Raw genomic sequence first — 20,281 nt, 5'->3', positions numbered from 1 at the left:
GATAAGCCACAATCTATCTAAATGATTATCTTTTTTGTTTTTTTTGTTTTTTTATATAATTTATGTGTTTTATTATATTTTCAACACAATCAAAATACAAACGGTCATTACACAAGGTAAGGCTCGGTTCACATTTCTGCAACCTGAAAGTCTTATGCCGCGTACATACGGCCAGAATGTCCGACAACAAATTTTCCATGGGAGCTTGTTGTCAGATATTCCGCCCGTGTGTAGGCTCCATCGGACATTTTCTGTTGGCATTTCCGACAACGAAAATCTAAGAGCTGGATCTCACATTTTCCGACAACAAAATCCGTTGTCGGAAATTCCGAGCGTGTGTAGACAATTCCGACGCACAAAGTTCCACGCATGCTCGGGATCACGCAAGAAGAGCCGCAGTGGCTACCGAACTTCATTTTTCTCGGCTCGTCGTACGTATTTGTACGTCACCGCGTTCTTCGCGATCGGAATTTCCAACAACATTTGTGTGTATGCAATACAAGTTTGAGCCAACGTCCGTCGGAAATAAATCCAGGATTTTGTTGTCGGAATGTCCGATCGTGTGTACGACGCATAACGGTGCAATTTTGCCAGACGGCTTTACTGGCGATTTGCTGGTGACTTGAATTCTACTTTGAAGGACCACAACATACAGGGATATACAAGGTGATACTGACATATAATCACACATATAGGTTGGACTTGATGGACTTGTGTCTTTTTTCGACCTCACCTACTATGTAACTATGATGTGACTTGATGCAACAAAGTTGCTTCTATACAGATGCTTATTGTGGCACCGTGCATTACATACTCTTGGACTCTTCAGAGAGAGTGTTTTGAGCACTACTGGCTCCTGAAGTCCTTTGTTACTTACTCCTGACCCCTGCATTCTGCTTTATGTACCACTGAACTCTGCACCTCAAGTCACATACCACTGACCCCCCACAGTCTGAAATACATACTACTGATCTCTGAACTTTGGAATACCTACTTATGACTCCTGCATTTTGTGTGCCCTGTTACTGACCCCCTGTGTTGTGCTTTACATATCACCAACCTCTGAACTCTACAATACTTGCACCTGAACCTCTACACACTGGGTTGCTACTGACTTCTGAGCTTTGAGTTACATGGTCCTGACCCCTGCACTCTGCATTACTATTGACCTCTAAACTCTGTATTATGTTTTCAGTTCTTTTTTATTAATTTTACTTAAGAAAAACCTTACAAGACATAACATTCAAAGTCTATATATATATATATATATATATATATATATATATATATATATATATATATATATATATATATTTTTTTTTTCTGGGAGTTTTGAGAGAACCTTGGAAACATGTACATTAAGAGGTATTTAATATTTGTGGTATGAATATTTTAGGAGTAAAAACCATTGATGGTGGGGAAATAATCAGCAGCGCTGTAGACTTCACCATCAATGCGTTTTTGGATTGGTCCAGCTGATGAGCGCCCTGGGGCCATAAACCAACTCAACAGTGGCCTGGAGCCGTAGATGTGTCCATACCATCCAGTTTGGAATTCTTATATCATCAGGGAATCCAGCATTACAAGCCTGTTTAAATACACCTGTGGACCTCATGTAGCCATACTTACTGTGGGTAGATGCAGGAGAGTCTGATAAATCCAGTCCCAAAGGGACATATATACGTCCATGTGGATTATTATTTAAGTCCCTGATATCGCAGACTTAAAACAGGTGGAAGGGTTGTGTTTTTTTTACCTTTTCCTTTCTGGTACTCTCCCTCTGATGGTTTGGATCCCCACGCCCCCCCCCCCCCCCCCAGTGAACTGTATGAGGTAACATCTATACCTATATCTTTATGCCATCAGCCTAATACACGGTTGCTGGTATTAGTAAGAATTTGCCTCCTTTCCTATATGGTGATTAGGGATGAGCCGAACACCCCCCGGTTCGGTTCGCACCAGAACTTTCGAACGGACCCCAAATTCGTACAAACGTTAGAACCCCATTGAAGTCTATGGGACTCGAACGTTCGAAAATAAAAGTGCTAATTTTAACGTCTAATATGCAAGATACTGTCCTAAAAAGGGTTTGGGGACCTGCCTCCTTCCCCAGGGGACATGGGTCAATGCAAAAAAACCTTTTAAAAACCGGCCGTTTTGGCGGGAGCACTGATTTTAATGACGATTAAAGTGAAAAAAAGTGAAATATTCCTTTAAATATGGTGCCTGGGGGGTGTCTATAGTATGCCTGTGAAATGCCACGTGTTTCCCGTGTTTAGAACAGTCCCTGCACAAAATGACATTTAACGGAAATAACATCATTTAAAACTGCTTGCGGTTTTAATGTTATATCTGGTTCCTGCAATATGGTTGAAAATCATTGAGAAAACCCCCTTTTGGGTCTTGTACGGATATTAAGGGGAACCCCGTACCCATATTAAAAAAAGGAAATGCGTGTGGCCCCCAGGCCCTATATACTCAGAACAGCAGTATACAGGCGGTGCAAACAAGACAGGGACTGTGTAGGTTTGTTGTGTTAAGTTGAATCTGTTTGTAATTTTCAACCGGTACATTTTTAAAGTGTAGCTCCAGTCAAAAAAACTATTTTTAAGCTTTTTGGAAAACATAGGGAAGGGTTATCACCCCTGTATAATTTGTTTTGCCGTCTGTCTTTTTCAGAGCACGCAGACAGCACACACAATCTCCTACCACTGACTGCAAGCTCTATTTAAAACAAGCAAGATAGTTAGCTATATAGGTGGATATAGCGGTGTATACTGTGTTCAGAGCACGCAGACAGCATGCACAAGCTCCTAACACTGACTGCAAGCTCTATTATAAAAGATAGATAGATCGCTAGCTATATAGGTGAATATAGCGGTGTATACTACGGTCAGGGCACTGCCGGCGTTGTGATTGGCCAAGCATGCAGGGTCACAGTGCATGCTTGGCCAATCATGAGCCAGCAATGCACTGCGCCATCACAGTGCATTGTGGGCCTTGAGCGCCACACGTGTGGCGCGAATGACCCACAACGTTTGGAATTCGCCGAACGAGCGAACAGCCAATGTTCGACTCGAACACGAAGCTCATCCCTAATAGTGATTCTCTGGTGATCATCTGGGAGATCTCCATGTGGAGATAATCTTATGCTGACAAGTGAGACCTGTTCTTTTCCACGGTCCCCGAGTGTGTCCTGACGAAGCTAAATAATGAAATGCGTTGACGCACAAGGGCTCGCTGCTGTCCATTTGGTGTCAACTCCTTGATTACACTAGATGTTTATGACCTTTTTTATGTTTATTGTATGTTTTTAATTCTTTTTCTACTTGACCTGTCTGATATGATTCATTGTTAATAAAGTACAAATTTTACTATACTCTTGTCCATTTTGCCTGTAAAGTCCTATTTAGAGCCTTTATGACTCGTTACCTTTCTTCTCCCTCTTCTCACTCCATTTACTAAGCTCTGGGGAAATTTTTGTTGCAAAGAACAACCTACCTTAAAAAGTGAACAACAAGTTTCCCTTTAGTAAATCAACCCCCTTATCTCGAGTTCAGTTACCCCAGAAAAACTTTCTATACTCTGATCTTTATCTCTATAGCCTAACTCAGTGGTCATCAACCCCTGTCCTCAGGGCCCACTAACAGGCCAGGTTTGCAAGATAACTGAAATACCTCACAGGTGATATCATTTGCTGCTCAGTGATTGCCGTATTCTAGTCTGCATCTCCCCCAAGGTAATACATAAAACCTGGCCTGTTAGTGGGCCCTGAGGACGGGGTGGATGACCACTGGCCTAACCCTTTCCCATTGCCTTTATTGCTCAAGTGTGTAAAAAAAATGTGTTGTTGCTGTTGTTGTTTTATAAGACTACTTTCACACTGAATCGCTGCGGATGCTGGTGGTAAAGCGGCGCTAAATTTACCGGCGCTTTACTTCCATTTTAGCAGCACTATTCGGCCGCTAGCGGGGCAGTTTTAACTCCTGCTAGTGGCCGAAAAAGGGTTAAAACTGCGCTTTGCAGGCGGGTTTGCAGCGCTGCCCCATTTTTTTCCACGGGAAGGGGCGCTTTAGGGGCGGTAAATACAGCGCTCCTACAACACTCCAAAGATTCGGCTTGCAGGACTTTTTTGAACGTACTGCAAGCGCACCGCTCCGCAACATACAGGGATATACAATGTACTAGTAACATAAAAGCACACACACACAGGTTGAACTGATAGACTTGTGTCTTTTTTCAGCTTCACCGGTGTTGCTGTTTCCTTGACAGGGGATATCACAGTGATATCTCATGGTATACGTGTCAGAGATCTCCTGATTCTGTCTATTTTTTACTATAATAATCATCTCATACAAACATAATATTTATTCCACAACACATACATATGTTCACTCTTAAAGTGGTGTTGCCACCAAAAAAAAAAAAAAAGTTTAAAATTCTTTATTGAAAAAAATTGAATTTTTTTTTTACTTACCTCTAAATGCCTGTTGCTAGGGGGTCCCTTGTAGTCTGTCTTCTTCATTGCCCGAGCTGGTGACATCACTTCCCCTTGCGCCGCACAGTCATCTGGGACCTGTCACGTGTTCCAGATGACTGTGCGGCGTATCACGGCGCCCGGCGCCGTTCGCACATGCGCAGTAAGAATGACGGTGCCGTGAGCGGAGCGGTGAACGGGGGGGGGGCTTTGTTCCCCCACAACGCTGAAACCTGGGACAGGTAAGTGTCTGATTATTAAAAGTCAGCAGCCCCACTTTAAGTCTTTGAACTTAACAACAGGCTAATAGACTGGGCATTTTCCCAATGCAACATAATGCAGGTTTGGCTTTGCATATGTTCTAGAAACTCTTCGACTGAAGTCTAGGTTCCCAGTTTGCATGCAGGTAAGATATCCTAAAGAGGTTTGAGCATACAGCTGGGGGGGGGGGGGGTGACAATGATGCAAATTGTGTCTGACCAGTTTGTTATATAACATTATATAATTACTAAATTTCAATGCAATGCACATAAAGAGTATAATAGAAAAAAAATCTATTCCATACATGATGTGTACAACCATAATAAGATAGCATGATAATCCATAATAATAATAATAATAACGTCAATGTCAGAAACCATGAAATCAAACCGAGACAGAAGTACAGTTAAATCACATTTGTTTAATAAGTAAAAAGAACAAACGTAGTCAAAACATAGCCAAATTTCAGAAATCCGGAACAGATAGTCAGCCAAGCCAGAAGTCAGGGATCAAAGTAGTGGAACAGAAAGCAGGATCTGGAGCCAGAAGTGATGTCAGCAAAGCCAGTCTTTAAACAGAAATGCAGAAGATAGTTTTTTCTGATGTTTTTGAGGCAAAGGCAGAGCGCCTCTGGACTGGACGGCTTAAGTAGACAGGACTGACGAGCAGGATCATCAATGGCTGAGTAACTGTGGAGAGAGATGAGAGCTGGCAATTAGCCGACAGCTGAGCGGCCAGCTCAGAGAAGGAAGGGCTGAGCCCAGCCCTGACAGTCAGACACATAACCCATGTAGCACACAATACATATGTATAAAAGTGCATGATTGTTACAACATATTGCAATAAAACTGAATAAAATTAATGGAATGATCCTGACTGTAAACATGATAGTGGCATCAACATAGCTTGATGCGTTTCGTGGATGACCTCCACTCACCAGGAGCAGATGCTTGATATATATCTATAATTAATAAGTTGCAATCAATAATCAGTCTCAATGTCAGAGTGTAAGGGAGGGGGAGAAAAAACAAAAGTGCGGAAAATATCCACCCATACTTACAATATACTGTAGCTGTGAGTCTGAAATAGAGTGATGAGAGCTGCAGAGCTGCAGACCGGCCGAACAATTCACTAGCCCCGGGAGCTGAGGGGGAAAAACCCAAGATAGTTCATGGAGTAACACTCAGGAGATGGATGTCCCTGGAAGGAACGTCCCCATGGATGGTCAGGGGTGATGTGAATGGCATATCCGTGGAACCTCTGAAAATAAGTGTTGAGATGATGTGTATCACCGTATTACATATGATATGAAGTGTACCTATTTAACATGGTAGTGTGCGTGCCAACGTTATCACCGAGAGATAGTGAGTGAAAATGTGATTGTATGGGGAAATGCCATATCTAAGTGGAGAGTAAGGGGAAGTATAAGAGGTGACCAAATGCACGCAAACCAATGGGGGCTACATTTGAAATAGAAACCACAAAACAAAGGAAAGGATGAAGGCGGAAGGAAGGAAATTCTACTATAATAATACCTGGAACTACTAGGCCAACACACATGATCCAAATTGGTGCACAATGTCCAAAGAGGCCAGCTACCACAGGGAACATCTATGACCTTGTGCAGTGAAAAAAAAGGGGATCATGCCTTTCAGGCCAGCGTCTATTCTTCTATGATGATCCCTGATGGGAGAGCTCCTCAGTTTGTGTGTTCAACAGCCCACATATATATATATATAGAGGGAGAGAGGGGTGAGGATAGGCATACCCAGGTGCTCTGTTCACCTGTGCCTCATCTCCGAATCCATTACTTGGATGTGTTTTTTTTTCCTATATGTAGGGCTGCACTTTGAACACAAGAGGAAGCAGTTGTTCCAAAACGACACTGCAAGCTGAGGGTATGAAAATAAATAAATAAAAAATAAAAAAAACTGAGGGGAATATTTATAGTCTAATGTAATCAAGGGTGACCACCAATGTCAATCTGGTGAAAAAAACGGAGGGGAGGCGCCATCACCTAAGTAGAATAGTCCGCTGGGCAATTGGCGCCAAACTCCCTCACAGTAACGCCAATGTCATCACACAGCACCTTCACATTGACGCCAATGTGCCGGCGATGCACAACGAGACACCAGCCAGATCCCCCATGTCGCCAGAAGGCGAAGAGGGAAGGGTAGGACATCCGGCGCGTATCGCAGCTCCCGGGACTAGGGAAAACAAGCAGACCAAACTTGCCCACACCACTCTCTGACAAACAACATAGGATAGTGAACATGTAAAGGGCTCAACATAATGATGTAGAGTAAGCAATGATTGCTCTCCTAAACCTACCCAAATTGAGACCCAGGTTGAATAATAAGTCAGAGTGGATCCCACCTATACTAATGCTGTAGATAATTGTGTAACAACATGGAAATAACATATTAATCCATTGGTACCTTAACAACCACAAAATACAGGGGTATACAATGTACTAGTAACATAAAAGCACACATACAGGTTGAACTGATAGACTTGTGTCTTTTTTTAACTTTACCAATTAAGTTACAGTGTTGCTGTTTCCGTGACAGGGGATATTGCAGTGATATCCCATGGTATATGTGTCAGAGATCTCCTGATTCTGTCTATTTTTTTTTTTTACTATAATAATCATCTCATCCAAACATAATCTTTATTCCACAACACATACATATGTTCACTCTTAAGTCTTTGAACTTAACAACAGGCTAATAGACCGGGCATTTTCCCAACGCAACATAATGCAGGTTTGGCTTTGCATATGTTCTAGAAACTCTTCAACTGTAGTTTAGGTACCCAGTTTGCATGCAGGTAAAATATCCTAAGTAGACAAATTGTTATGTACTGAATTGTGCCCTCATTTTTTTAGAAGATGAATATTAAATGTGATGTTTGCAGGATATACAAATTTCTTCTGAAGTAAGGATAAGTTGGTGAATCTACTACACAAGGGGGACCTTCTGTCTTCTGTAAGGATAAGTTGGTGAATCTACCACACAAGGGGGACCTTCTGTACGGGACAGAAATCTTCTACACCCTGAGATCTCCTGTCTTCTGCAAAGATAAGTGCTGAATCTACCACACAAGGGGGACCTTCTATACGGGACAGACATCTTCTACACCCTGAGATCTCCTGTCTTCTGTAAGGATAAGTGCTGAATCTATCACACAAGGGGGACCTTCTATACGGGACAGACATCTTCTACACCCTGAGATCTCCTGTCTTCTGTAAGGATAAGTTGGTGAATCTACCACACAAGGGGGACCTTCTGTACGGGACAGAAATCTTCTACATCCTGAGACCTCCTGTCTTCTGTAAGGATAAGTTGGTGAATCTACCACACAAGGGGGACCTTCTCTATGGGACAGACATCTTCTACACCCTGAGACCTCCTGTCTTCTGTAAGGATAAGTTGGTGAATCTACCACACAAGGGGGACCTTCTGTACGGGACAGAAATCTTCTACATCCTGAGACCTCCTGTCTTCTGTAAGGATAAGTTGGTGAATCTACCACACAAGGGGGACCTTCTCTATGGGACAGACATCTTCTACACCCTGAGACCTCCTGTCTTCTGTAAGGATAAGTTGGTGAATCTACCACACAAGGGGGACCTTCTGTACGGGACAGAAATCTTCTACACCCTGAGACCTCCTGTCTTCTGCAAAGATAAGTGCTGAATCTACCACACAAGGGGAACCTTCTGTATGGGACAGACATCTTCTACACCCTGAGATCTCCTGTCTTCTGTAAGGATAAGTGCTGAATCTATCACACAAGGGGGACCTTCTATACAGGACAGACATCTTCTACACCCTGAGATCTCCTGTCTTCTGTAATAAGTGCTAAATCTACCACACAAGGGGGACCATCTATACGGGACAGACATCTTCTACACCCTGAGACCTCCTGTCTTCTGTAAGGATAAGTTGGTGAATCTACCACACAAGGGGGACCTTCTGTATGGGACAGACATCTTCTACACCCTGAGATCTCCTGTCTTCTGTAAGGATAAGTTGGTGAATCTACCACACAAGGGGGACCTTCTATACGGGACAGACATCTTCTACACCCTGAGATCTCCTGTCTTCTGTAAAGATAAGTGCTTTATCTACCATACAAGGGGGACCTTCTGTACGGGACAGACATCTTCTACACCCTGAGATCTCCTGTCTCCTGCAAAGGACATCTGGTGTTTTCACACAGTTCTGATATCTAAGCTTTCAGAATGATCACTGTGAATACAGTAGGCTGTCTGGTTGTATTAGGACTTGAGGCAATGGCTGGACTCATCTCTAGCTCCTTCATAATATTTAATCTTATCCTTACAAGTTTCAAGGAGAGAAAAATCACATCCTGCAACTGTATCCTGACATCTCTGAGTATTTCCAATGTCAGCTTCACTGTTTTTATATCTGTCTTTTCTCTAGGTAGCTTTGCTTGGCCGTGGTTGTTCAATGTACCCAATGTTTTTTATGCTGTGTACTCTTTGACATTAGTCTGTGGTTGCTCCAGTGCCTGGATTACGGCCATTCTCTGCGTCTTCTATTTTATAAAAATCCGACACTTTCCACCCGGATTCCTTACATGGATGAAGAGAAACATTGATACGATGGTCCCTTGGTTGATACTAACTTTACTCTTTGTGTCAATGTTTGTCGGTTACATATCTGTACTCATTTATGATTTAGGGTTACCTAAGAACTCCACCAACCCCATGGGTAGTAACCACCAACTAAAGGTGAATTCAATGAAACCCTTTCTAGTCATAATTTCTTTGGCATTCATGATTTCACTGTCATCAACATTTGCCAGTGCATGGTTCCTAAAGCAGCAGAGGAGTGTGGGGAAATATGGTAGCACCAAAGTTAAAGATTATCAGAGTGCAATCAACGTTATGATTTGCCTTGTATCTTTTTATGCCTTCATTGACATCGTTTTTGCTTTGAATGCATTTCAAATATTTGCTTTTAGAAGCTGGGGGCACTGGATGTTTGTGATGTCCATAAACTCTTTTGCTGCAGTTCAGTCGGCTCTCATAATCATTGGAAACCCCAAACTTAGAGAAGCTTGGAAATGCTTTTTTGGTTTTAGATACCTTCTAAATCATCAAGATGGCTGAACTGCTTGTTTAATGCTCCATGCACACTGGACGTTAAAATCACTTTATAGAAATAGGCAGTAGCTTTGCAGTGAGTCTTTAAATTTTTTTTTTGCATGTTTTTGCAATAGCGTTTTTTTTAGCATTAGCTTATTTTTAGCGTTTTTTTCTTTAATTTTTTTTTTTCCAATGTATCAAAAACGTTAAAAAAACGCCGGTGAGCCACGTCGTTGTTTATGAGCGTTTATGAGCGTTTGCTGTTTTTTGTGGTCAGAAAAACGACTCCTGAACGCGATTTTATGGTGTTCAGAAAACAGCCCATAAACTCCACTGCTGATAAACATCCAAAAACATCCATGTGTGCTATGGACATATAGGATAACATAAAGGGGAGTTTATGGGCTGTTAAAAAAAAACAAAAAAACACCCAAAACTCCCAAAAAACGGGCGTTTATGAGCTTCAGCGTGCATGGAGCCTTAAAGGAATTGTAAAGATAATAATAAAAAAAAATAACAAACATGTTATACTTACCTCCACTGTGCAGCTCGTTTTGCACAGAGTGGCCCCGAACCTGCTCTTCTGGGGTCCCTCGGCGGCTGTCTCGGCTTCCTCCCTCAGATGCTTCTCACATTCATGCGAGCTCCCTCTCATGGTGAGAAGCATCTGCGGGTGCGCTCCCGTGATACAGCCGGCGGCTATAGCCACTCGCTGTATCACACGGCCCCACCCCCCGGCGCTCCGTGTCAGTGGATGTGATTGACAGCAGCTCGAGCCAATGGCTGTGCTGCTTTCCATACATCCACTCCAGCCAATCAGCGGCCAGGCTGAATGGTGGAAAGGACGTCGGGGAACGAGCATGGGACTTTCGAGGAGTCAGGTAAGTAAAACGGGTGGGGGGGGGGGGGTTGGGAGCGTCGGGATTGTCAGATGTTTTTTCACCTTAATGCATAGAATGCATTAAGGTGAAAAAACATTTACCTTTACAACCCCTTTAACTGTAATACTGAGATTTTTATCTCTCAAAAGATCTACATTTGTAATAAGTAATGATATTATGACATGAAAAACAAAAATGTATAGCAGCCAAAATATCCTGAAATTCTTAAATCAAATAACACCACTGTTAACACATTTTTGCTGATTAATGCAATACAATCAGTCTACATATAACCATATTTATTTAAATATCCTTCTGCTCAGATGAAAGACTTCTAGAAATGTTCTTGAAATGACCTCTACTAGCACACCAACAATCATCCAATCTAATGCCGGAAATGCCTCCAGCAAAAGGCCGATGTGCGCTTTTGGTCAGAAAATGCGACCCTGTGTATGCTCCATCGCACTTCCGCCAGGAATAGATTGAGAGCAGGTTCTCAATTTTTCGGTCGGAAAAAGTTACATTCTGAAATTCCGATCATCTGTACCAATTCCGACGCGCAAAAAATTCCTACGCATGCTCGGAAACAATTTGACGCATGCTCTGAAGCATTGAACTTAATTTCCTTGGTTCATCGTAGTGTTGTACGTCACCGTGTTCTTGACGTTCTTGATGGTCAAAAGTTCAGAAAACTTTTGTGTGACCGTGTGTATGCAAACCAAGCTTGAGCGGAATTCAGTCGGAAAAATCATCCAAAATTTTTCTGACGGAAATTCCGCTCGTGTGTACGGAGCATAAGACAGCTTATTGTAAGAATTCCCATAAAGATCCCAATACTAAATGGAAGATTGCCCTGCATGCAGAACAAATATGAACCCTCAGCACCCATAGAGTACCAGTTTTGGGATTAGAGCAGGAGCTTTTTTCCTTCAGTTCCTCAAATGGGCCATACTAAATTATTTACAGTACCCTATGTTGTAGAGACGGGTTAAACCCTTGGCCAAGGACTGAACCTTCACAATACTGTAAATAGCAACTAAACAGAAGTTCCGATACTGTTCCATTTCTGAAGAAAAGGCAACGGCATAAATGATCTCAGGATTATGGGACTGATAGGGAACTTATAACCACAGAAAGAAAGGTTGGAATGATGATGTCAATTCATATAAAGCTTCAAAACTCCAAACTGTGGTTGACATGGGGACATGATATTTGTGTGCCACTGTGATTGCAAGTGGATTACTGACAATAAAACAGATTTTTTTCCCTTCAAGACTTAGGGCATATATTAACGTTTCAAAAGGACTCTCATCCTCACTGAAGTGAGCCTAGACTTCTCTTAGACGCCATTTTGCCTAATAGCATTCTTAAATTGAAAGTTCATCTTTACAGAAAAATCTGTAAGGTGAACTTACACTGGGCCCCCTCTTTGCCCCCCCCAGTCCTGTTGATCTTTATGGTGGTGATCTCCCATTCTGAGCCCCGGTATAGCCGCCTCACGGCCCCCTTGGCGCTTAGAGATACCCTCAGCTTTCTCTCTTCTTCTTCCAAGAGGACGGGCTACACCGGTTCTGATAGGTCGGCGCTGCCCATGTTACGGCCCCAACCAACTAGAATGCTCCTAAACCTCCCTCCTACAGGGTATGTTTAGGAGATTAAGCTCTGGGGGTTTATAAGCCCCGGAACTGTGAGGCAGCTATACCAGGGCTCAGAATGGGAGATCGCCGCCATGCAGGTCAGCGGGACAGGGGGGCGAGGAGGGGGGGTCCTGTGTAAGTTCACCTTACAGATTTTTCTGCAAAGGTGAACTTACCCTTTAATCTCTGGGAAATGTAGATGTATCCTAATTATTTAGAATAACTATTACTATTTAAGTGTGTGAAGAGAACTTGTATTTTATTAATGGTCGCTTCACTTTGCAAGGTTTATTTGCACTTTGCATAGGGATTGTTCCCTATAACTTGGGGAAGGAGGTAAAGCTTTGCTGACTTCCATCAGCCATTAATGTGGAAGCAATAATGCTTTTTGTGCCATGTGCCTTGCACATGATGGAAATGTCACCCCATTTACTAAGCTCTGGGGAACATTCTGTTGCAAAGAGCAACTTCCCTTGGAAAGGGAACAACAAATGTGCCTTTAGTAAATGAACCCCCTTATCTCTAGTTCAGTTACCCCAGTACGACTTTCTATACTCTAATCTTGATAGCCTAACCCTTTCCCATTGCTCTTATTACTCAAATGTGTCAAGAAAATTTGTTGTTGTTTTTTAGTTTAATAGATATATAACATTGCTTCTCCTTGTGTATATATACTGTGTGTGAGTTTCTAAACCATTTCCATAATTGTAAAAAGTTAGAAAAATGTCTCTAAGGCTTGTATCTTTTATATCTTAACTTAGCCAATAAAAGTGTATAATTCAAATGCTTAACTTTTTGCATTTTTTGGTGATTAACACGGAGGGGGAGGGGCAGATAAAACAGCAAATAGTAGTAAGGGGCAACAATAAAAACCACAGCGTATTTTATGTCCCAACAATTTGTACTGAAAGTTTTAAAGACAAAAAAAACACAAAAGAATCAGATAGAATAGCCAATTCACCAACACGCTTAGTAATGGCCAAGATATAATGAGACAATGATAACACTTTCTATGATATCAAGCTACATGTTGAATATCAATCTCGGAATCCATTACTACAAGCAGTGCAGTAAAGGGCAAGAACAGTGGGGGGGGGGGGAATAATTATTTGATCCCTGCAGATTTTGTACGTTTGCCAACTTACAGAGAAATGAAGGGTCTATCATTGTTATCATAGATGTATTTTAAATGATAGAGACAGAATATCCACCACAAATCCTGAAAATAAAACCACATAAAACAAATGATATAAAGAAAGTATTTGATCGCCAAACAAATAATGACTTTAGTAGTTGGTGGAGAATCCCTTGTTGGCAAGCACAGAGGTCAGACGTTTCTTGTAGTTGGTGATCAGGTTTGCACACATCTCAGGAGGGATTTTGGGTCACTTTTCTTTACAGATTTTCTCGAAATCCTTAAAGGGGTTGTAAACCTTTGTGTTTTTTCACCTTATTGCATCCTTTGCATTAAGGGGAAAAAACACCTGGGAGTGACCCCCCCCGTTCTACTTAGCTGAGCCCTCGAACTTGACGCGGCGGGGATGCGCTGTTTTCGGCTCTTGATTGGATAGATTGATAGCAGCGCAGCCATTGGCTCCCCCTGCTGTCAATCAAATACAATGACGCGAGCACCGGGGGCGAGGTCGATGCCTGCATTCAGTGTCTATGGACACCGAATGTTGGACTCGGGAGCGTACCTGCAAGGTAACCCCCTCTGGGAAGCGTATCTCCGAGAGGGATATCAGATGTGGGGAGGAGCCCTGAGAGCCGCCAGGTGACCGAAGAAGAGCAGGTTGGGGGCCACTCTGTGCAAAACAAGCTGCACAGTGGAGGTACGTATGATATGTTTGTTATTTGTTTTTTATTTACCCGTACAATCACTTTAAGGCTGCATTCACACCTGAGCATAATGTTTTCAAGCAGTTTTTTACCGCGATTTTGTGCAGGGCAAAAGGTCACCAATGTTAAAATTAGAAAAACGCCCAAATCTGCTCGATTCGAGCGACAAAAAAGGGTCCGGGACTTGTTTGAGCTTCAGGCGTTCAGCTTCAGGTGACATGAAGTGGAGATGTGAACCATTTCCATTGAGAATAACAGATTTTTTTTCCCCTCTAGCGTTTTGTAGCTTCAGGCTTCAAGATACAAAATGCTCAGATGTGAATGGGGTCACAAGGTGTGAATGGGGTCAGACCCAAAAGCACTCTCCCCATGTTGAGGGTATGTGGCCTAATACGGTTCAGGGGGGCGCCCCCTCTTTTCCTGTGACCTGCAAGGTTGCATGCTCGGATAAGGGTCTGGTATGGATTTTGGGGGGGACCCCTTCGCCATTTTCTTTTTCGATTTTGGTGCAGGGTTCCCCTTAAAATCTATACCAGACTATGCATTTTGGGGGGAACCCTATGGCATTTTTTTAAAAAAATTGATGCAGGGTCCATCTTAATTTCCATATCAGACCTGAAGGGCCTGGTATGGATTTTAGGGGGACCCCCACACATTTTATTTTTAAATTTTGGTTTGGGTTCCCCTTAATGGAATGGGAGGGGACCCATGCTCTTTTTTTCAATGAGTTTTATCTACATTGCCGAGACCCGACAATTCATTACAGCCGCGCTCAGGTTTAAATGACAATTTTTCCTTTTGAAATGTAATTTTTCTGTGGTATTTTTCTAAACACGGAAAAAAAATACGCTGAAAGGAATTCTGGTTTTGGACGACCATCCTTGGTTAATTCAAGCAGACCACTTGGATCCTTGGATCCGTGAGAGACCACATGAGACACGGGAAACAAGCTGGAGTGTGTTCATAAGATCTCAATATACAGTGTATACAATAGTAGTATATATATACCAGTAAAAATGCATGTCTAAGGGTTTTTACAAACTTACACTCAGTACTTTCTTATCAAGAGTTAGGCTGCTTGACTAGATAACAAGAAATAGCTAATGACTTTGCTGCCACAAATTTGGCCTAACCACAATATCTCATAGGGTGTGGGTTCTATGCAAACTTTTAAGCTGATTATGGTAAAACTTACACACAGGAAAAGTTAACTTCTACTTTATGTGAATGAAAGAGAATCTAAGATGGAATCAGTTGTTTATACATTCTATTACATACACCACTTTACAGGCATACTATAGACACCCCCCAGGTACGATAGTTAAAGGAATATTACATTTTTAACCGCTTGAGATCCGCGCTATAGCCGAATGACGAATGACGGCTACAGCGCGGACCTGCTTGGCCGAGACGATGTCTATTGATGTCGTCCCGTGCCCTGAGGGGCACGTGCGGCGCTCTCTGTGATCAGCGAGTCTATGAGACTCGCCTGATCACAGATCGGAGCAAGGGGTCGATCCCGACCCCTTACCACGTGATCAGCTGCCAGCCAATGACAGCTGATCATGTGATCACCACAGAGTCGGTAACCGGCTATTTTTCCTCCTTGCACTGATAGCACGAGGAGAAAAAAAAAGCCGATCACCGGTGGCCGTGAGAGGGACTTCAGTCCTGATCACGGCGAGCTGGGGCCAGCGCATCAGTATCCACCTTCCCCCTGCCAGTGCCACCTAAAGTATGGGAAAAGTGCCACCCATCAGTGCCACCAATTAGTGCCCATATTGCCACCCATCAGTGCCCACAGTGCCACCCATCAGTGCCCACAGTGCCACCTATCAGTGCCCACAATCTGGCTCAACAACAGTGCTGCACATCAGTGCCACATATCCATGCCAATCAATGTCATCTACCAGTGCCCATCAGTGATGCCCAGCAGTGCCACCTATCAGAGCCACCTATCAGTGCCACCTATCAGTGCCCATCAGTCCCATCTATCAGTGGTACCTATCAGTGCCCATCCGTGCCACCCATCCATGCCACCCATCCATGCCACCCATCTGTGCCACCCATCAGTGCCATCTTATCTGTGCCCATCTTTGCCCATCAGTGCCGCCTTATCTGTGCCCATCAGTACTGCCTTAAATGTGCCTATCGGTGCCACCTTATATGTGCCTATTACTGCCGCCTTAACTGTGCCTATCAGTGCCCACCAGTGCAGCCTATCAGTGCCCACCAGCGCCGCCTCATCAGCGCATTTCAATGAAGGAGAATTTTTTTTTTTTACATTTTACGCAGGATTCCCCTTAATTTCCATATCAGACCCAAAGGGCCTGGTATTTTTTTTGTTTTGGATTTTGGTTTGGGGTTCCCCTTAATATTCATACCAGACCCAAGGGGCCTGGTAATGGACTAGGGGGGATCCCTAGCAGTGAATAACGTTGCTATAAGCAAGCTTTTTACTGAATGAAACTGATTCATTGAGTTTGTTTTATTGTAATTATCTGCGATTGGTCAAAGCCAATCACATGGTACAAATGGGGCTGTGGGCGGCCCTGTCTGTACCATGTGATCACTGTGACCAATCACAGCTAGCAACACAATGAAAGAAAGCCATCCATTGTTTACAACTGTCATGAAATCTGGTGTGATTGGTCACAGCGGTCACATGGTACTGGCGGCGTGCCAGTACACTGTTCAGCGTGGACACAGCCAGTGACAGATTGCACCTCTGTGTTTTCTGAGAGGACGTTATATGACCTCCACTCAGAAAAGTAAAGCCACCGCCTGGTTGTCATTCTGCTATAGGTCGGACAGGAAGGTGTTAAAGTTTATATGAATTCCTGTTGGTTAAACTTTACTTTCGTGCATCAACTCAAAACAATCATCTGATATCCCTGTTTTCTTATGGAAACAAGTAACCAAAACCCTGAGACTATTTGCATCTGTAGAATAAGAGCGTACATAACGTCCCCGCACCCACTGGACACAGAAGCAGAGGCACTTCTTTGATGATTGTGACACATTGAAAATGGCTTCTGCTGCAGACATCTTATTGCTCACCATCACCATCGTACAAACCGGGACTGGCATCACCTTGAATGCTGGCATTGTGTCTTTTAGCTTCCAAAACTTGAAGAAACAACCTACCTTCAATCCAGCCAATGTCATCTACTTCACCATGGGGCTGGTCAACGCTTTCATGCAGTTGGTCTTAATTGCACAGAATTTTATTTTTTGTCTTTGGCCTCAACTATTTTTTATCAAAGAGATTGAATTGACCTTGACCTTTCTGATGTTCAGTCTGATTTATTGTAGCTATTGGAATACGGGCTGGCTGTGTACTTACTATTGTACCAACATCAACAACTTCAGCCATCAACGTATCATTGGGTTAAAAAGGCTTCTTTCATCTTTCCTGCCACAGATTCTTCTACTATCAACGATCGGTTCAGTCGTTTTAAGTTTTGTGGCTATCTGGGTGGTGAATGTGGAATTTTTGGGGCAAACCTCAACAAACAGCACAGAGGACATCTCTGCGTACACGGCGCATGTGGTCATGCCTACGGGTTACAGACTCATCGCCTCTTTCCTAGGCTGCATCCTACCCTTTGCTTTGACCTTTATCTCTACTGGAGTCACAGCACTGAATCTTATAAAGCATATCATGAAGATGAAGCAGAACATTTCAGAACATTCCCCTCCAAACCTCCAGGCCCTCATCAGTGCCACGAGAACTATGATCCTCTTTCTTACATTGTCTGCAATGTTTTATATAGCTGAGCTCTTGATGTTTTCAACGAGTAAACGTTCAACCTCAGATGCCATAACTGTTGTCACCTGGGTCATATTCACATCGTTCCCATCAGTAGAAGGTGCCATCATTATTCAGGCCAACCCAAGGTTGAGGAAGATGATTCTGGAGAAGTTCTGTTCTAGGAGACAAAGCAGCAATGTGATAGACTGAGATAAGCCACAATCTATCTAAATGATTATCTTTTTTTCTATAATTGTGTTTTTGTTATATTTTCAACACAATCAAAATACAAACGGTCATTACACAGGGTAAGGCTCGGTTCACACTACTGCAACCTGAAAGTCTTACGTTTGCAACTTTTCCAGACGACTTTCCTGATGACGTGAGTACTACTTTGATGTGACTTGATGCAACAAAGTTGCTTCTATACAGATGCTTTTTGTGGCACCGTGCATTACATACTCTCGGACTCTGTACTGTTTTGAGCACTACTGGCTCCTGAAGTCCTTTGTTACTTACTCCTGACCCCTGCATTCTGCTTTATATACCACTAAACTCTGCACCTCAAGTTACATACCACCGACCCCCCGCAGTCTGAAATACATACTACTGATCTCTGAACTTTGGAATACCTACTTATGACTCCTGCATTTTGTGTGCCCTGTTACTGACCTCTGTGTTGTGCTTTACATATCACCAACCTCTGAACTCTACAATACTTGCACCTGAACCTCTACACACTGGGTTGCTACTGACTTCTGAGCTTTGAGTTACATGGTCCTGACCCCTGCACTCTGCATTACTATTGACCGCTAAACTCTGTATTATGTTTTCAGTTCTTTTTTATTCATTTTACTTAAGAAAAACCTTACAAGACATAACATTCAAAGTCAATATATATCTATATATATCTATATATATATATATCTATATATATATATATATATATATATATATATATATATATATATATATATAGATATATTTTTTTCTGGGAGTTTTGAGAGAACCTTGGAAACATGTACATTAAGAGGTATTTAATATTTGTGGTATGAATATTTTAGGAGTAAAAACCATTGATGGTGGGGAAATAATCAGCAGCGCTGTAGACCCCACCATCAATGCGTTTTTGGATTGGTCCAGCTGATGAGCGCCCTGGAACCATAAACCAACTCAACAGTGGCCTGGAGCTGTAGATGTGTCCATACCATCCAGTTTGGAATTCTTATATCATCAGGGAATCCAGCATTACAAGCCTGTTTAAATACACCTGTGGACCTCATGTAGCCATACTTACTGTGGGTAGATGCAGGAGAGTCTGATAAATCCAGCCTCAAAGGGACATATATACGTCCATGTGGATTAGTATTTAAGTCCCTGATATCGCAGACTTAAAACAGGTGGAAGGGTTGTGTTTTTTTACCTTTTCCTTTCTGGTACTCTCCCTCTGATGGTTTGGATCCCCTCCCTGTGAACTGTATGAGGTAACATCTATACCTATATCTTTATGCCATCAGCCTAATACACGGTTGCTGGTATTAGTAAGAATTTGCCTCCTTTCTTATATGGTGATTCTCTGGTGATCATCTGGGAGATCTCCATGTGGAGATAATCTTATGCTGACAAGTGAGACCTGTTCTTTTCCACGGTCCCCGAGTGTGTCCTGACGAAGCAAAATAATGAAACGCGTTGACGCACGGGGGCTCGCTGCTGTCCATTTGGTGTCGACTCCTTGATTACACTAGATGTTTATGACCTTTTGTATGTTTATTGTATGTTTTTAATTCTTTTAATACTTGACCTGTCTGATATGATTCATTGTTAATAAAGTACAAATTTTACTATACTCTTGTCCATTTTGCCTGTAAAGTCCTATTTAGAGCCTTTATGACTCGTTACCTTTCTTCTCCCTCTTCTCACTCCATTTACTAAGCTCTGGGGAAATTTTTGTTGCAAAGAACAACCTACCTTAAAAAGTGAACAACAAGTTTCCCTTTAGTAAATCAACCCCCTTATCTCGAGTTCAGTTACCCCAGAAAAACTTTCTATACTCTGATCTTTATCTCTATAGCCTAACTCAGTGGTCATCAACCCCTGTCCTCAGGGCCCACTAACAGGTCAGGTTTGCAAGATAACTGAAATACAGTGATTGCCGTATTCTAGTCTGCATCTCCCCCCAAGGTAAGACATAAAACCTGGCCTGTTAGTGGGCCCTGAGGACGGGGTGGATGACCACTGGCCTAACCCTTTCCCATTGCCTTTATTGCTCAAGTGTGTCAAAAAAATGTGTTGTTGCTGTTGTTGTTTTATAAGGCT

At 42.7% G+C, this 20,281-nt stretch overlaps 1 protein-coding gene across 1 annotated transcript; it reads left to right on the top strand.

The window, feature by feature from the left end:
- Positions 1–17,239: 17,239 nt before the first annotated feature.
- On the top strand, positions 17,240–18,175 carry LOC143925291 (taste receptor type 2 member 40-like). Its single transcript, XM_077449875.1, has one exon. It carries the CDS (start codon positions 17,240–17,242, stop codon positions 18,173–18,175), a length of 936 nt encoding a protein of 311 aa, XP_077306001.1.
- The last annotated feature ends 2,106 nt before the right edge of the window (positions 18,176–20,281 follow it).

The sequence above is a fragment of the Lithobates pipiens genome, unplaced genomic scaffold (genome assembly GCF_037356315.1).
Source record: "Lithobates pipiens isolate NorthernLeopardFrog02 unplaced genomic scaffold, aLitPip1_a1.2 Scaffold_22, whole genome shotgun sequence".
Classification (NCBI taxonomy): Eukaryota; Metazoa; Chordata; class Amphibia; order Anura; family Ranidae; genus Lithobates; species Lithobates pipiens.
Note: the sequence above shows the minus strand (reverse complement) of the source record. Positions and strands in the feature narration are given on the sequence as shown.